The 20,281-nt window shown below is 31.9% G+C and overlaps 1 protein-coding gene across 1 annotated transcript; it reads left to right on the forward strand.

Annotated features, from left to right (window-relative positions):
* Positions 1-6,744: 6,744 nt before the first annotated feature.
* On the forward strand, positions 6,745-7,708 carry LOC131859734 (uncharacterized). Its single transcript, XM_059213742.1, has 2 exons — positions 6,745-7,217; positions 7,297-7,708. Exons 1-2 carry the CDS (start codon positions 6,944-6,946, stop codon positions 7,497-7,499), a joined length of 477 nt encoding a protein of 158 aa, XP_059069725.1. The 5' UTR covers positions 6,745-6,943; the 3' UTR covers positions 7,500-7,708.
* Positions 7,709-20,281: the final 12,573 nt, after the last annotated feature.

Below are 20,281 nucleotides of genomic sequence, written 5' to 3' on the forward strand. Positions count from 1 at the left end.
AAGGCCCCACTACTTCTACACATGATTTTATGGGACAATAACAGTCAGGTTTTCATATTCTTTTGTCACTTTTCCTTTGGAATGATTGATTTGTCTTGTATATTGGATTGTTTTTAAAGTTATTTTATCATTGTTACTTTAGATTATAACAAAATCATGATCATTTGTTGTTTTTTTGCTTTGATCATGATTGATTTGTTTTGTATTTTGGTTTTTTTGTAAGTTATATTTATTATTGTTACTTTAGATTATAAAAATCATGATCATTTGTGGTTTTTTGCTATTTGATTGTGTATTGTCATCATGATGTTATGTGTAGGAGAATGGGAAAGAACAAGAGAGGAAGCAAAGGAAAGACAAAGAGAGCGTATGAAGACAGTACATGAAGGTATGTCATCTAATTCACCTAATGAAAGTGATGAACATTCAACAATTGAAATTGATATGATGAATGCACCAAATAAAAATGATCAACATACACCAATTCAAATACATATGATGAATGCACCTAATGAATGCAATGAACATACACCATTTGAAAATGATTCGGTGAATGTACATGTTAATGAAATTGAAGAAGATATACCATTTGAATTTTATGTGATCAATGCACATAATGCACCGAATGAAAATGAAGAGCATGCACCAATTTTAACACCTCTTAGAATAATTCATAGAAAACCAAAGTTCCTAATAGATATTGATGAAAATATTGTGAAGCCAATGCATGATAAAATATCTGAAAGAACTTGTAGAAGAACAGTTAGAAGAATTTGGAATAACCATTTTGACAACTTAAATCAAAGTGGAAGATGCCAATTAGTTGTTGAAATGATTAAAAATCTGAAATTTAGAGAGACGATGAAATTTTGGGGTTAAGAACATCTGAAAATAGTAGTGAAAGAACCATTGTGAGAAATTTTTTTGATGCATACCAAGCCATTGGCTCAAAATAATTCACCAAAGATGCTAATGTTACTCGTCATGTCCTCACATCAACCATAATGGGAAAGGAACAATCGTTTAATAAGCAAACTTTGAGCACTCAAGGGAAAATGTCTCTATGAGGTAGCTCGTAATGATCGAAAATCTTGGGGAGAAAGACAAGGGCACACCTAGTGTAAAACCGGCCACCCGAATGCACTCATGCTAATGGTTCATTCCCACGACAAGCAGTTGGAAAGATGCACTATTTTGCCACCTCTCACTATCAGTTTTTGACGATTTTTTGATGCGACAAAAAAAATCTCACCACAAGAAAATAGAATCGACTTGGCCAAAACTGATAGAGGATGTTTTAGGTAGAGACAACATGACTCCATAGGTTCAAATAGATCATCCATAAGTGCCACGGTCCTTGAGTTATGCTATGTCAAAGTTTTATCATTTTTTCCACTTTGAGCGCTCAAGGGAAAACGTCTCTACGAGGTGGCTCATAAATATTGGACATCTTAGGGAGCAATAAGAGGGCACACCTAGCATAAAACCAGCCACCTAGATGCGCTCACACTAACAGTTCATTCCCACGATAAGTAGAACAAAAGATGCACTATTTTGCCACCTCTCACTGACCGTTTTTAATGGTTTTTTATTCGACCAAAAAAAATCTCACCACAAGAAAATGGAATCAATTTGGCTAAAATCAAGAGAGAATTTTTTAGGAAGCAGAAACATGATCCAATAGGTTCAAACGGATTGTCCATAAGTGCCACGCTCTCCGAGTTACGTGACGTCAAAATTTGACCATTTTTTCCACTTTGAGCGCTCAAGGGAAAACGTTGCTATGAGGTGGCTTGTAAAGATCAGACATCTTGAGGAGAGAGAAAATGGCACACCTAGCATAAACCCAGCCACCTAGATGTTCTCAGGCTGATGGTTCATTCTTACGACAAGCAGAATGAAAGATCCACTATTTTGCCACCTCTTACTGATGGTTTTTGATAGTTTTTTATGCGACAGAAAAAATATCACCACAAGAAAATGGAATTGATTTGCCCAAAACCAAGATAGAATGTTTTAGGTAGAAAAACTCAACCCCATAGGTTCAAACAGATCGTCCATAAGTGCCACGGTCTCCAAGTTACGCGACGTCAAAGTTTGACCATTTTTTTCCACTTTGAGCACTCAAGGGAAAACGTCGCTACGAGGTGGCTCATAAAGATCAGACGTCTTGGGGAATGATACAAGGGGACACCTAGGGTAAAGCTGGCCACCCGAACATGCTCACACTGATGGTTCATTCACATGACAAGAAGAACGAAAGATTCACTATTTTGCCACCTCTCACTAACGGTTTTTGACAGTTTTTAATGTGACAAAATAAATCTCACCACAAGAAAATGGAATCAAGTTGCCCGAAACTAAGAGAGGATGTTAGGAAGAAACAACATGACCCCATAGGTTCAAATACATGGTCCATTAATGCCACAGTCTCAGAGTTATGCGATGTCAAAGTTTGACTATTTTTTCCACTTTGAGTACTCAAGGGAAAACGTCACTACGAGGTGCCTCATAACGAGCAGAAATCTTGGGGAGAAAGAAAAGGGTACACCTAGTGTAAACCCCACCACCCAAATGTTCTTGTGCTGATGGTTCATTCCCAAGACAAGTGTAATGAAGGATGCAATATTTTGCCACCTCTCTAAGGGTTTTTGATGTGACAGAAAAAATGGAATCAAGTTGCCTGAAACCGAGAGAGGCTTTTTTAGGTAGCGACAACAAGACCCCATTGGTTCACATGGATCATCCATAAGTGCTTCAACTCTTCTTTTATAGGCAATTTGGATGAATAGGTGTGTCTCTTACCCTAAGGCCGACTTGTTATATAATAAAATTTAAATGAAAACCTTACCTAAGCCGACTCATCCTTAGATAAATTCACTCCAATCTCTTCATGCACGAAGGACTCAAAGAAAATTCACTCAATCAAAATAAATAATATCGGCATTACTGGTATCAGTACTTGGGTATACATAATATGAGCAATAGATAGTTTAAAAGTATATGCCAAATGAGTTACAAGTAATGAACAAATTGGATCACATTTCAAGACATATACACAATGAACAAATTTTATCACATTTCAATAGCAAATAAAAGAAAAATGGAAACCTCTAAGAATACCCCTATTAAAGAAAAAAAATCTGACAAAGAGTCGTGTAGAAAGAGTATTAGTATAGACCTTGATTTCCATGACTTGAAGGATAAGGAAGAAAAAACCCCTCAACAAGATAGAAAAGAAAGCAGCTTAGGGTAGAGGACATTTTCCAGACTTCGAGCCAAGAAGAAAAATTGTAAAGGGGAAAATAAGGAGATGGGGAAAAATAAGGAGGAAGTCTACAACCTCGATGTTAATGAGGAAACCTCCAAGGAAAATTTGAAGGATGAGGATTTTTTACATGGAAGATGAAGAAAAAAAAGAAAATTTCAAAGATGAGATGGAGGAAGAAAGTGAAAAGGAAGAGAATTTGGATAACCTTGATCAAATCCTGTTAGCTCCCAAATATCTGGATGATGAGGAAATGGTCCCCTATTCTTAGGAACCCCTACCTAAAAATGAAAATAATAATGATATGCTTGAGCATTTGAAGAATTTAAATAGGAGAATTGTTAACCTGGAGGAGAAGAATGAGTAATACAAAAAGGATTTTGACAATCTCAGTAATACCTTCAATGCCCTGTGTTGTATCACTAATTGAATAATGAATAAATTTGTTATAGGTATGGTGTCAGGATATGTTAAAATCAAGAAGAAAAGCAAGAAGCTGGCAAAACATGGTAAGGAGGTGAAAGAAGATGATGATGCTGATTGGCAGATGGACACGTGGGAGACTCAAATTGATAGGCTCTAGAGGAAATGGAACATGTTAAAGAAGGATTAACTTCCCTTTAGTTTTTGCTTTGGTTCTTTTTTATGTTTTGTTATGATCTTAAAATGGTTTTTGCGTGCCTTTATATTTGGACTTTATGCTAAATTATGATAATGTTATGTTTGATATCAACATGTACTATGATATTAGTGAGATAGGTAGATGGAAACTTGTTAGACTTAGTAGGTTATGCTATAGGGATATGAAGATTTTTTATTACTTTTGATATGGGGGGCTCTTTTTCTATGTTTTGTGGGATAGTTGTTCTCAATTGGGGTTAATTTTTTTGTGTGGTAATCTTGTTCTTTGATAGGTTCAGGTCATTCTCCCTACTTATATAATCAAAAAAAAAAATGGTATCATTCTTCAGAATATAAGATATACAAAAAAAAAGAACAAAAAAGAAAATAAAACAATGAAAAGAAAGACCTGAAATTTGTAACTATATAGTTGATAAGACTAGGATTAGAAGATACTTTTCACTTTATGGGGCTACTCCAAAACCTCTAAAATGTTGCAAAGTATTATTACTTTTAACCAATATATGTCCTAATATAAGAATGAAAATAACCATAAAGTTGAACAAAGAGGAAACACTTACATAAATATTAGTGGAACTTGAAATATATAGCTAAACAAATTAAAATTTAGGAAGTAAAATGCATTACATGACTATAACATTAAAATCAATCAGAATCAGAAGATTCACTACTAGCTCAATCTAAATTGAATTTGAGTGCTAGGAGGGTACAAAGGAGTTGTTGGATATCACACTGTTGTTTTCATCACCTTGAGATGAATATTAGTAGTTAGGTTGGCAAAGCTAGTTTTTTGTTGTTATGATGAAGTTTCTCTAGTACCTTTGGGACCCTCATCTTTCTTGCAAATAGAATTGGCATCTAATGAGCAACTAATTGTTAGTCATGTGTGTGTGATTGAATGATTACATGATTGTATATGCTCATACCCATAATATAATATATAGTAGGGCATTCTTGTTATTTTTTTAACATGTGTGTAATCCTTAGTATCTTGGTTTAATGAGTGTGTTTTGTTGTATTTAAAATTGATGATTTTCTAGTGGGGTGACCCTATTAGTGTCATGTGTTTGGGTGGTGTGGAACCACCATTGAAAATTTGTAAATTATTAGAGGAGCTTGGAAAAATATGTAAGTAGGAGTCTTATACTCGATGGCTTCAATGTCATAATCATTACATTATGTTGTAAAATATATAATTTAGGATATTTGAGTTCCTATTTGCAATTGTAAAAGTTTTAGTGGAGACCCCTGAGTAGATGGATTGGAAATTGCCTACATAATCGATGGTAATATAATCTTTTCCTTTATCTTGTTTTATTGTTGGTGTTGAGCACATGTGTTATTTTACATGCTTCTCATTATTATTTTTATCTTGGCTAAAATAAACTTTTATAATATTTTAAAAAGATAAATTTAGTATTGTAAGAATGTTTGTTAGATTTATTTTCCTAGTCTTCAGTTTGTGTATTAGAATCAACTCAATGAATTGTCATTCTTAGTTCTCCTTATGGATGGATGATGAGCAGAGCTTTTTGCAATAATTCTTCATCATAATTAATGATGTTGAACCCTTTGTGAGTCAATAATCAACCACTCAGCCATTGGGAAGCATCTCATTCATTTGTTATGTGTCAGAGACTAGGTGTGGTTTTTTGGTTTGTTTTCTTGATCATTTTTTGTCATTGGGGAATTTTGTGTGTAATTTATTATTATTTTTGTGAGTCTTACACATTGTCTATATTTGTGAAACTAAAAAGAAGTTGTTTATTCAATCTTAGGCAAGCATTATAATGCAAAAAATAGGAATAGGAGCTACATTTTGGACTCTAGTTCATTTTTAGGAATCTAATGCATTTATAGGCCTGCGACACATTCTTGGGACACTAGTGCTAGAATCCTTTTGGTGTGCTATACTTCTCTAATATTCTATAGTCTTGTAATTTTCAACAATAATTATTTGCAAGCATTTTAGAAGGAAACTTTGTAGGCAAAAAGTTATATCTCTAGGACTCGTGATTCTTCCCATTTTAATGCTTGGTTAGGTTAAGAAACATTTTTTATTTTATCTTTTCAAGCTTCTACCCCTTCACTTTATATTTTATATCCCATTCTTAGAAATATTCACAAGATGCATTATGACACCCACATTTAGTTTTTGATGTGTGTTTTGGCAATGGCCTCATAAATGAAGACCATATTATATTGATGTATATTTCTCGAATAATATCATAAGTGCTGACATTTAGTTTTTTATGTGTGTTTTGACAATGATATCATAAATGAAGACCATGTTATATTAATGTATGTTTTTTTAAGGATACCATAATTGGGGACCATGTTATATACCTAGTAGTGTTTCAATTTTCTTTTATACAATGTGGGATCATTATTAGATGATGGCCCACCATGTGCTACGTTTGGCAGTATTTTTCTATCTCTTTTGGTAGCTAGTGTGTACCTTCGTCTTAGAGATATACCACTTCCATGTGACGCCAATGATTGTAAAATTGGAGGTTTCTAGATGCAAGGTTAGCTTGTACACATGTAATAATGAAATGAAAAAATAGGACACATGAGAAATGAAAAAATCAAAATAACAAACAAAAGATCAAAATCAAAGCCATGTCATTCATTTCTTTAGGAAACCGTCTGTATTAAATACACGTTTCTTATAGCCTTGTGTGAAATCAAGAGGGGAAGAAAACAAAAGTGCAGTGTGAGGATTCCATTCGCTTGGCTATGATTGGCAACAGCTGTGAGAATTCGTTTGGTTAATTTATTTAAGCATTTATAAGCACCACATCTTTACGATGAGGATATCTGCACGTGAATGTTGAAAACAAGCATTTATAATTTAGAGATTGTGGTAATTACATATAGAAATAGGCGAGCAATTACAGTGAATGTGAAATTCATCCTCTCACATGTTGAAATATCGTAAACTAGTGCTTTGATGCGATATGGTTCATCTCTATAAATTCCCTCATTTACAATCGGAAAGGCAAAGGCAGGCTCACAGTTTGATTGTGGTATATGCTGAAAAGTGCGCCCATGGAATTCCAGAAGCTGTCGAGGGATGTAAACTTGATATCAGGTGAGTGGCGTTTGGCTTCTGTTGATGAAGTTAGAAGCAATTTCGAAGAGATTAAAAGCCAAGCTGGAATCCTTCAGCAGTGGAGTATTCTCCGCCTTTTAGATGGATGGGTGGCGGGGTTCGGGTATAATTATGAACTTGAGCAAGGCTACAAGAGCATCACGACAATGGGCGAGATGCTGGTTGTTAAAACCAACATATCAAGACCACCAAGTAAGTTAGTCAGGTAATATCTTCTCTTCTCTACTTGATTTGTATTTATATAAGGGAACTCACTATATGCACTATGCAGATGGTTTGTTCAATCCAGAAATGTACTCCGGAGTTGAGTTGAGTGTTCAAGGAAGAGAGGCTGCTCTGTTATTGTCTGTTGATGATAAAATCACTGAAGTCGTTCTCTTCGTCCTTTACCTTTTCGCCAAGGATGCAGAGCGTCTAGCCGAGCTTGAGAAGTTGATCCTCAAGATTAAGGAAGACCTGGGCTGCGACTGCTAAGAATGATGGCTTGCCATCTTTTCCTCTCTTATACTACGCTTCAGTGTTGTTCTTCCTCTTGTCATCTTTGAATGTTCTTCTTTTACGCTCCTTTTACCTCTACCTTCATTGTCATGTCTACCAACTACTGTGTCATCTCGTGTTTCTTCTGCATACTATATATCTAAATAAAATTCTAGTCTATGGTTGATATTATCAATTCTAGTTTTAATGTCATGCGTACCGATCTTTTTCTTATGATCTCTTGGGATACATATGTTTTCATAATAATGTTCCTCTATCACACTAGTTTCATTCTTTGGTGCTACAGTCATTTTCGTGTGTTTTACTTCTCTAATATTCTATAGTTCTCTAATTTTGGACTACAGATATTTATAAGCATTTTTTAATGTAACCTTTGTATAGAATTTTTTTATCGCTTGGAATTGTGATTCTTATCATGTTGATGCTTGGTTGAGTTGACAAAAAAAAATATGTTACCTTTTCGAGCTCCTACCCCCTTTACTTTACATTTTATATCTCATTCTTAGAAATATTCACAAGTTGCATTATGACACCAACATTTAGTTTTGATGTGTGTTTTGGGAATGGTATCATAAACGAAGACCGTGGTATTTCGTTGTATGTTTTTTGAATATGTAATGTGGTGGAGATTAGGGTTTCCACTACTAAGCTAATAAAACCACTGATTTTTCTTAGGAACCAATTACATTAGGGGAAGCTACGAATTTGATAGATCTAAATCTAACAACTCTAGATTCTAGTATATGGATGATATTATCAATTCTAGTTTTGATGTCATGCATACCAATATGTGTCTTATGATTTCTTAATAGTTTATAAATATTAATATGTATAGCATATTATTTCCGATCTCTTCTAGTGTGCCCATGGATCCAATGAGTACAATAAAAAATTTCTCAAAAGATTCTAGTTCTTATGTTCTAAAGTATTGACACCCTTTCATGATGTTATATCATAACATGTTTTTGCTAAAGGATTAAAGAATCTTTAATTTTTGATAGCTTGTATCTAAATATAATTATGATATTATATAAAAATAAATAAACTATGATATTATATAAAAAAATATAAGCAACGAATATTTAAAATAAATGAACACATTGAATTTTTTTTGAAAAGATTTTAGTCCTTATTCTCTAAAGCACTTACTGCTTTAGATGATCTTTTGTTGTAAGATGTTTTATCTAGAGATTTATCAAATCTTTGATTGTCGATAGAGTGTATCTCAACATAATTGCATCTTCCTTGACTTTATGTGCAAATGTGAAAATAATTTAACCTAATTTAATTCGAAGTAATATATTTATAGATATGGCATAATATGTATGGTTAAACTAAGAAAATGATTATATATATGGGTTTTGAAAGAAAATATTTATAGATTTATTTATGATTCATTGAACTCTAAAATTCAAGACAAAATGTACGAGAGTGAATATTAATCTATTAAGTAATGTAAATATTAGAAAGTTAGGTAGGCTTTGTCATATATAAAGACTATATCAATACATAAGTCATGGAAATGTCTACATACTTTATTATAACCACCAATCCTATACATAAAAATTTATCAAATCTTGAAATGAAAAGCATAAGTTTTTCCCTTCCCATCCTTGATATCCCATCATAAAAAGGTTTTGAAGATAGTAATATTCTATTAATATTAATTCTTAAAAACATGCTTATGATAATTTTGACAATTGGAATAGAATAGCGCAAAAGAAACTAAAGAAATGTAGGATCCTCCTCCTATAAAGGTTTTTAATATTAATAAATACAAAAAATATATATCAAAATTATAGTAGGGAAACAAGTATATCTATGTTTAGGGTCTACTACACTAATTACTTTATTAGAAAAACAAAAAAGGGTGACATAATTGGCAAGAAAACACGTACAAAGAAATAAAGAACAAAAAAGGAAAATAAAACAACCAAAAGAAAAACCTATCTAAATTGAATTAATTCCTTCTCCTATAAAATATCCAGATGAAGAGATCATAGAAACATTTCTACAAATGACCTTAGAGAGAATAAAATAAATAAAAGAATAATAAGGTATGCCAAGTCAGCAAAAATGAAAATAAAAATAAAAAATTAGCACAATAGGATAAATCCTTACATGATGATAAAGAAGAAACCTCAAAAGTAAATATATCATAAAAAAGAATAAGACAAAACAATTTAGAAGGAAAATCTCAAGAACCTATTCAACATAAACATAAACTGCTCAAGTCTACCTATAGTCATAAGACACATGAAGTGGCTAATCCTTTTTTTTTCTAGCACAACCAATATGAAAATAATAGCCTAAGAAATAATGTGATTTTTATTTATAAACCATAATTAATAAATGAGAACATAAGTACTTTATTTTTGGAATTAAGGACAATCTTAAGGTGTGTGCACAAATATTAGATACCAAAAAGTGCCCACCCACTATAACATGCTCATGTTATCATCATTTGTGGGAATAAAAGAAAAGTTAACATTTTGAACTTTTAATTTTGTATTGTTCACATGGCCTATGAAATTTTTCAAGAATTCTTACATTGTGGGAGACCCTATTTTCATCTTTCTTTCGCCAATTCACCACTAAAATGTCATGAAGATGTTGCAAAGGTCAAAGAGGTAAATATTTTTAGTTTTTTAGTGTAAAATTTTGATTAAATAGATAGATTAAATTAATTTTTAGATGAAATTTGTTTAGTTTTCTAGGAGATGAGAATGCACCCCAATATGAGGAAATATCATATTGAAGGCATAAGAACCACCACGACAAATAGCTCCTTTAGTTCATCAACATCCTCTAAGAGTACAAGAAAGGTTAACAAGTCAAATAGGAAATAATAAAAAGGAATTGAAGGAATTAATTGCAATGTTAAAAGGATCAATAACAATAAACTCTCATACGACTAAACTCCCCAAATAATTATAATGTATTATCTCTCATGTAGTATCGGTTAGTGGGAAAATACAAAGTTGGTATGACAAGAGGGAACACCAAAGACAATTTTATGTATATAAAATACGTTACAAGCAAGGTAAACAAAGAAATTCAATGAAGTGGGTACTACTAGATGTATTCTTTTAGAAAAATAAAAATTGGTGAAATAATAGGGAATAAAAGAACTACAAGTAAAATAGAGGAATAAAAGGAAAATAAAACAACAAAAAGAGAAACCCCATATAAATTGAATTAATATATTCCCCAAAAAAATATCTATTTGATGAAATCATAGAAACTTTAATACAAATGAACTTAAAATAAATGAAATAAACAAAGAATAATAAGGCAAGACAAATTAGAAAACAATGAGTAGACCATACAAAGTTAGCAAAATATGCTAAATCATTACATAATGATGAAAATGAAATTCTAAGAGTGAATTTGTCATAGAAAAGAATAACATAATAGATTTGAAAACAAAAATCTGAGGAACGTATTCAAAATAAACATAAATTTCTCATGTCTCTATCTATGGTCATAAGACTGCACGAAATTGCTAGGAATTTTATTTTTCTAACAATTAAGAATAAATAAATAATAATATTATAAATTATGGGATTTATATTCATCAACTCATAATTAATAAATAAAATAACCCAGGTGTATTTTTTGTGGAAATAAGGAAAATCTTGTGGGATATGCACAAAGATAGGGTCCAAACAATGGTTTCTTACCTACAAACCCATAACCTACTAAATGTTTCAAGCATGCTTGAGTTGTGGGACAAACTATTTTTCATCTTTCCTTTAGTATAATAAATTTTGGGTTGTTGGCTATATGTGCAATGTGGTGTTGTCATCGATGTTAAATCAATATGTTTTGTCGTTGATGTCAACTTGAGGAAACATCAAATATAATTTTATGTAGATAAAATATGTTACAATCAAGGTAAACAAAAAAATTCAAAAATAAAAATTGGCTAAATAATAAGGAATAAAAGAGCTAGAAGTAAAATAAAGGATTAAAACAAAAATAAAATAATAAAAAGAAGAAGCCTATATCAATAGCTTGTAAAAAGAAATCAATTTTCTATACAAACATATACATGAGAAAGTCTTTTTCATTATTAAGATAAAAACAAAATGAAGTGAAAGTGTAAAAATGTGGACATACAGTCCAAGGGTTATCCGACATAACCTTAAAAGAAACAATACACCCCATTCTATATATATATATATATATATATATATATATATATATATATATATATATATATATATATATATATATTTATAAGCACAAATAGTTTGAATTTGCAAACTTTATTCATAAAACTTACATGTATGAGTGCTCATTTCAGATCGTATAGCATGTAAAGTAAGGCTACAAGGAAAATTGTATTGTATAATAGTGATCATTTATTTCACATTCATTGGTAAAATTTTAAACTAAAAGTGTAACAATGTGGACATATAGTCCAAGGGTTATCCCATATAATATTAAAATAATCAATAGTCCGCATTAAAATATATATATATAGAAAAGAAAAAACAGTTTGAATTTGCTAACTTTATGAGCAAAAGTATACTACTAACAAAATTCAAGGCATTTATATTATCTTTTCTAAACCAAAATTACATGTATGAATTCTCATTTCAGATCGTATAGTATGTAAAGTAGGGCTACAAGGAAAATTATATTGTATAATAGTGATCATTTAAGTCACAATGCTTTCCATATTATTGAATTCTTCAAGATGGCTTGTGGACAACACCACTTTATAGTCTAGTGTTGCCTTTAAAATTGTAGCACATAATATAACATGCACGAATACAAAGAAAAATTCAAGTCATATGGATGTTAATGTACATCCTTTATCATACTTTAAGATATAAAATAAAATAAATAAATTTTGTTACCTTTTTTATCCAAATGTTGATAGAGATCTCCTTGTTAGAACACGACCATTGAGTTGATTGTTTGAGACAAATCTAAAAAATTAAAGTTGTGAAAATATATGTCAGTGACATGCTTGAAGTTTTTAAATTTCTTTTAATGGTATAAATAATTGTTTGGACAATTAAAGTTGTAGATAATAGTGAATTAGATATAGCCTGTGTTTGTACAAGAAAATGAGGCCTAAAGAGAGGTAAGCAACATATGAAAAGCATATAAAATGAAGATGTACAAAACTAAAAAGCAAAATGGGACAAATTAGTTAACAAAGAAACAATGTTCTGACTAGAATAAGAAAACCATGTAAATATTAAACAAAAGACTTAATTTGGAAGTGTCGTTAACATGTGTTTGTACAAGGAAATGAGATGTAAACAACCCTAAAACATATATAATCAACCACAATTCATGTTAGTTTAATGGTTTGTTGAAAAATAATTCAAAGCATAACCCATTTAAAATTAAAACAAAATATTACATGTCGAGTGACTAGAATTTATTATCGAATCTAGATGGAAAACCAAATGAACCAAAACTATATGAATATGCACATATAGTGCAAGGGGTATTCGAAAACTTTAAAGTCAACCGAAAAATAACATAGTTTAATGGTTGTTTGAAAAAAGCACTCAAATAAAATACTAGATAAATTTTGTAAAACCCTAAATAACAAACAGACATAGTAGAATGGTTATTTGAGAAAATGAATCTGGTAAGTAAAGCACAAATAAAAATAGTAACCACCATGGTAGACAAAAGCCCAAAAACATTGCATACTCTACCACAAATCATGGCAGTTAAAAGGTTTGTTAACAAAATATTCAAACCAAATAAACAATGAATTCTAGTAAATCCAAAATTACCTATTCTTTATAGTGGTTTGTTAGTGACATGCTTGAAGTTTAAAAATTTCCAACAATGGTAGACATTATTGGTTGGATAATTAAGGCTGAAGAGAATAATGAATTAGCTATAACTTGTGTTTATACAATTAGATGAGACCTAAAGAGAACTGAGCAACATATGAAAAATATATAAATTGAAGACTTGCAAATTTAAAAAGCAAAATAAGATAAAACAGTTAACAATGAAACATTACCTTGACTAGAATATCAAAACCATGTAAATATGAAACAAAAGACTTAATCTGGAAGTGGCTTTAAGATATGTTTGTACAATGAAATGAGATGTAAATAGACCTCAAAAACATATGAAAAGCATATAAAATTAAGACATACAAAACTGAAAAGCAAAATGAGATAAGGTAGTTAACAACGAAATGCTGTTTTACATAAAATATTAAGAAAGATATAAATATGGACCAATAATTACCTTTGTTTTGATGAGGGATAAGAGTAGCATTCAATTCCACAAATTGAATCTACATAATTGGCATTTTATATATTTTGTATGAGTAAAATGCGTGAGCATGAAAAGGGTATTCAATTGATAAAAATTCAAGTATAAAAGTTTTAATTAGGAGAGACAGTATAAATATTTGTATATAAATCCACATAGTTTAAAATTTGTTTGACAAAGAATGCAAAATGAGCACACAATAAATGTTGAGGAAGGCGGAAACATAAATGTGAAAACACTTGTCCTTCACAATGATTTTATAAATTTTACTTCATTTCAAGCATACAAAAGACATGTATATCTATGAGTAGCTTATTTCATAGTTTAAAAGATACAATAAAGTGAATAAGTTATATTACCTCTCATATGCAAATCTTCAGAGTGATCCTCCAATTGGTAAAGAGCCATTGAGTTGATAATTTCCCACATTTCTAAAAAATTGAAGTAATGAAAATATATTCTAGTGACACACTTCAAGATCTCAAATTTCCAATTGTAATAAAAAAACCTTCAACACACTGCACATAACCTGACCATTCCACTGAAAAGTGAAATACAAAACGCAAATAAAAGACCTTCCATGCATTGTACCACAACTTACCTCATATAAACCAATATTTACTTGTGTTTCAACGAGCGATAATAGTAGTGTGCAGTTACACAAATTAAATGTGCCCAAACAAAGATCGAAGAAGGAAATAGATTTTCTTTTGTCTATAAGGTGTAAATGCAAGAGGTGAAATGTATGTGTCTGCAACAAATAAAATGAAAGCAAGGAATAGAAGAAATATAAATTAAAGGTTCAAAGTTAAATATCAGGTAACAATGAAAAGGAAGTTATCAAACATTTAATTTTGAACCACCAGTTATCCAACTTGTGATTCAATAAAAATTTAAGAACATGTTTCCTAACATAGTTCAATGAAAATAAGTTTAATGGTTATACAAAAGACATATGAAGAAAACAAGGATTAAATCACATGAATCATAAATCTTAATTACCGACACTCTACACAATTGGAAACAGTCAATGTACAATAGTGAGAATGTTTGTCAACATAAGTGATAAGATTGAAGTTTATTGTAGAAACAAAAATTTAATAGAAAAAAAAACCACATCAAATTTAGAAAAATCAAGTATAACTTACAACATTAGAATTTCAAAAAGGAAGAAATACAATGGTCATCGAATACCAATAGAGATAATACCTATTATGTGAACAAAATAATATTATACTTGTTCTGTGAACAACATAGGAAATGAAGGGACATAAAATTATGTACCCATTAACCGTGGAATCTTTAACTAATTTTGATTGTTAAAATTGTATGGATTTTTGGATATTTGTACAATATGAAATATATCCATTGGAACATATGCAAACCAATTAATTTGAAATTAGATATTGCCTTGTATTTGACAACAACTAATAGTGGATACTAAAATAATAGTTACTCTATATAATGCATTTACAAAAATATATATAATTCTTTCTATATAGGTTTCAAGTACAATTTTGGAAAATCACGGGTGTCTATTGTTCCAAGATGGTTCGATACAATGGCTTTTGTGATCAATTTATAGTTGCATTCTATAATGTTTCCATTTCTAGCAAATTATGATATAGTTGAAAGTAGCAACCAAGTCTGATAGTGTTGATCCTTCACCTTAACAATGTGCTCTACTCTACCTAGCTTTAAATGTATGGTGGAGAGAACATATTTTGTGTTGATTCACTATCACTTCGATAGTGTGTTTGTTGAGAAGAAAATAGATGTAAATGAGCCTCTTCTTTTTTCTTGATGGTACTGTAAGCATTATTCTGCATTTTAGAATATCTCTTAAAAGAGAATGGTTGTTTAATACATAGATATTCATTTTTCTTGACTCTTGATAGAGATATCAATGTGAGACCCTATCTTTTATTTTTCCCAATGTCAAGTGTAGCTTTATCTAAGGCCTTGAGATTTTTGTATTGTAATTACCCATGCCATTAAAGATCTGAACTAGGCAAATGAGACTATTAAAAATATGATGCAGAAGATTGAAGAAAAATAAAAAATAGAGCAATATGTGAAAGAAGCAATCAAGCTGAAATCAGATGAATGTGGAAAGCTAGAGAAAGAAGTGAAGAATCTGAAGGCAAAGAACAAGGTCCTTGACAATAGCAGGTTCTTGAAATATTTGATCAGCATGCAAAAAGCTCATTTGGACAAGACCATACTTGATTTTTAACCCAGTATGTATTCAGATTAGAATGATGAAGACAAAAGAAAAGAGGTTAAAGATTAATCTAAGAAGAAATCGAAAGATGCGGGAAAGATCCAAAATCAAAATGCTAATGCAAGAAGGCCACCGGTTTGACAACCTAATGCAGAAAGGTACCAATATTTTAATAGTTATTGTTTTCAAAGCAATAAATTTGGACATAAGAATACAAAATGTAGAAGCAATCAGTGTTATAGTTGCAAGAGGTTTGCTCATAAAGAAAATCACTACAGAAATCATATTGTGAGTCAAAATCATAATCTGGTTGAAGCAATCAAGATGAATCACAAATTTCATGGATATTGTTATACTTGTAATGGCTATTATCATAAAGCTAATCAATGCAGATATAGATCTCGTCCGGTAAAGAAGGTCATTCATTATTCCAAATGCAAGTAGTCCAAAAATTATGCTAATCAATGTATAAATGGAAATATGGAGAAATCAACAAAGAAGAGTGTGATGAAGAATTATGAATCAAAGAAGAAGGAAAATTTGGTCTAGAGAGAGAAGGAAGTGAACAAAGGAAGCTACCCTAATGTACCAGAATCCAGTGTAGGCACCTCTTCCTTTGGTAAGTGAGTATAATGCTTTAGCTTAGGGTGAGATCTATTTTGAAGTAAAAATCTTTTACTCTCCCATGTTTGAGTGGATCATGTTGTTGATTTGACATGATTATGTTTTAAAGGCTATCTGGCAATCAAATAATTTTTGCTAACATCATCGATAAGACAGTTCTTGGTGGCAAAACCCTAAAAGGAATTTTTTTAGCAAGATAAGTATCAACTTTTCAAAATTATTTTTTCATTATCAGTCATTAGTGTATAATAATATTGTGATTAGTAGAGGGGTAGCAAAGAAAGAGAGCACTGCAAGAAATCATGGAAGGAAAAATGATCATTAGAGAATCTAGTAGTGTGGAGTTTCAAGATTTCAAAAAAGTGTTTCTAGATGAATTTTAACCTAAAGAAAATCAGAAAATGTTGAAGCTATTCTGGGTAATGTTGGGGTGCAGAGAGTCAAGGGATTGCACAAAAAAGATCTAAATCTATGGACAAAATTCTCTTAGTTTCACATTACAAAATTTATTAGAGTGATCCTTAGTCGTGTGCAGGATGACAACATCGCGTTGGATAAACCCTATCCAATCACAAAGGAGGTCATCTATGTGATCACCAGTTTGTGCAAAAATAGAGAGGTTCCAGCTAATAAGTCAATTAAGAATAAAGAAGTGAAAACCCTAATGAACATGAAGGGTGATCAATGAGACCTAATCATTGACAATATCATCAACCCTATGGTGAGGTATGTTTCCTATGACATCTCTTATAAAATCTATTTTAGGAATAGGTAAGGTGCCACTTTGGCAATTGCAATATATATGGCACATATGCTTGTAATGGAAAACAAATCATTCGACTAGTGTGAATTGTAGAGAGAATTGCTTTTGGAAAATATTAAGATGACAAAAGAGAAGAATTATCCCTTCTAGTTTGGTTCTTTGTTGGTATGTTTGGGAATGTATTGTTTGGGATCCCTTTTGACAAAAGACAATGTCATATGGAAATCTGGCATCCTAGTCAAAAGGTAGATATTCAATTATTTGAGCAGTTTGGATAGTAGAGAGGAAGTTTTTAATGTATATTTTGAATTCTTTATAAACATGTGGAGTGTTGGCTTGACATCCCTTGTTTCTGGTTCTAGAGGCTCTACCTAAGGAAAGAGGAAAAGAAGATTGACAATTTTTGTTGGTGTTTTTTGTATCAAAGAAAGTAAAAAAGGATTCACAAGAGAGAGATATTATTGTAATTGAGGATCCAAAGTCTCATGTAGCTAGAGGCGATTCGGTGGTTGCAGAGCAGGAAGCTAGAGAGTCTGATGATGAATCAAATTTACTAGAATTAGTTGGTAGGATGGGTGTGAAGAACACAAGTGATCACTGAGAGGGGGCGAATCAGTGATACTTAAAACATTTAAACCAAAAGTGTGCAAATCCTAAAGATGCAAATCAAATTCAGAACACATAGACAAGACACGGCACATAACACAAGTATTTGTGATGAAAACCCAATGTGGGAAAAATCTTGATGAGAATATCTGCTGGAGACTACTACTTGAATCCAGCCTCACAAGTAAATATAATTACAACGTTTAGTGCACCAACCCAAGGAGAACTAACCCCTATAGTTTATGAGCACCAACTCAGAGGAGAGCCAACCCCTGATCTGAGCACCCACTCAAATCATTACAAAGTGTAAATAAGAAGATATTGTTTATGCACTTGGTTACAATTTATCTATTCTACCATACTGATTATCTTCTACTCAATCCTCTGCACTCTAATCTCTGATCTCATTTTCTGCAACTATCTCTCTGACTTCTCCTCTGCTTCTATGTACTTAGACCATCACTACTCTGAAACTCTCTATTTTCTACTACATTAATTTTTGCATCTTCAACAACTCATTGATGCAGCACAATTATGCTATACTATCTCACAAATGCTACTTCAATGTATTCATCAACTTAGTCAGTCGATAACTTGCATCTTTATAACAACTACATTCATCTTGATAAGGTTGATTAATCGAAGATCATCATAGATGATTGCATCATTGTCATGCAACATGATCCATTCAATTTCCTAGGCTACACATAGATCATCCATTCAATTGGTTCAATTCTTCTCTTGTTGACAAAACAAGTTCCCAGACACATGAAATCATGCCAACCTATGATCTTCAAATATTTAAATCTAGGCCATTGGTCTCCCAGATATGACAAGAAATACTTGGTCAAAATATGCCACGGTGGTGGTGTGCTAAACTAGAATTCATCATAGATTGCATAATATTGCATGTTATGTGACTTTTTTTATCTAAACAAACTTGGTTGACTGCCGTGTGGATTACTAAATCTATCGGCTTGCATACGTGGTGTCAAAATCACTCAATTAGCTTCTGTAAACCAAAATCCACCTTCAAAAATATATGGTCAGCTATAGTCAACCAACCTCTAATTCCTTCTGTACATGCCACATCATCTATGTCAAACTCAGTCTTCTACCACATAGACCATCAGGCTACACCAAACCATCAAACTCCATACTATGACTAACTTTCATGTTATCTGCATCCGGATATGTTGGTTATCCTGCATCATCATCTAAGGACCCGTCTTAACCATGTGGGGTAAGCATTGTCAAGTGATTCCTTTCATTCTTGTTAGCCAATAAAATCATTTACGAGGTCATATTACCTATGTGGGGTAAGGACCACCTTACTTCTTGTAGAATCAAACTTAGTTTAACCATTTGATTCAGGTGGGATAAAGACTTCCTTGTTGTTCTTGGCATGCCTTCATTACAGTTAGCTCACACAGTACCTTGTGCAACCTTCTAACCCATGCAAGATAAGCGTTTGTTATTCTCAAGAAGCTTCTCTTCATATTTGTTATCCTGCACTATACTTAGCGAGAACTTCTAACCCATGCGGGATAAAGTTTTCTTTTCTTCTTCTTCCAGGACACGGGATAAGGGTGGTCGCCACTATAGTCTTACCCCACACGACCATTTTCACTATGTCACACACGATGCGGGATAGTGTGTAACACTATCTACTTTGATTGAGCATTATATTGCATGCCCATTATTCTCTACACAAACACAACATGGGATAATGGGGATTCTTTATCTTCTTTAAAACTCTTATCCTACGGGACTATTGCTTCTCACATTTCAATGTTATGGGGTAGTTGCGGATGAATTTTTTTGCACTCAAGTGTTATCCCACATGACCATACAAGGCTTGACAAGCATGTTACAAGGTATCACCTTGACAAGATCGCAGCAGTCAATAGAATAGTGTAATAACCTATAGAACTATCGTGTTATTTGATTCTTCTTCTACATTCTTCAACTATGATAACCTTCAAGTTATTGATATCTTCTATTGCAAGACTAGCACAACTAACCTGTCATATTATTTACAACTGTAGTCATATATCCATCATGTTATTGGCATTTATATAACCTTTTTGTTATTGACAACTCCAGTCACCTTCTGCAATTTCATAGAATACGGTAAGATGCATGTTATACAATTGCAGCAATACTTTTTCTTATTCAAACTAGATTGCACAATACCTTAACCACTTTACTAACCTTTGTCTTCTTCATCATTGTGTGTTATATAACATGTCATGTTATATGATATTGTAGAACACT

This window comes from Cryptomeria japonica, chromosome 11, assembly GCF_030272615.1.
Source record: "Cryptomeria japonica chromosome 11, Sugi_1.0, whole genome shotgun sequence".
Lineage (NCBI taxonomy): Eukaryota > Viridiplantae > Streptophyta > Pinopsida > Cupressales > Cupressaceae > Cryptomeria > Cryptomeria japonica.

Bases quoted from the DNA above. Each gene is read 5' to 3' on its own strand.
- LOC131859734 (XM_059213742.1), top strand. From the start codon at position 6,944: ATGCTGAAAAGTGCGCCCATGGAATTCCAGAAGCTGTCGAGGGATGTA. The intron at 7,218-7,296 runs GTAAGTTAGTCA...TGCACTATGCAG, and splicing joins CAACATATCAAGACCACCAA to ATGGTTTGTTCAATCCAGAA.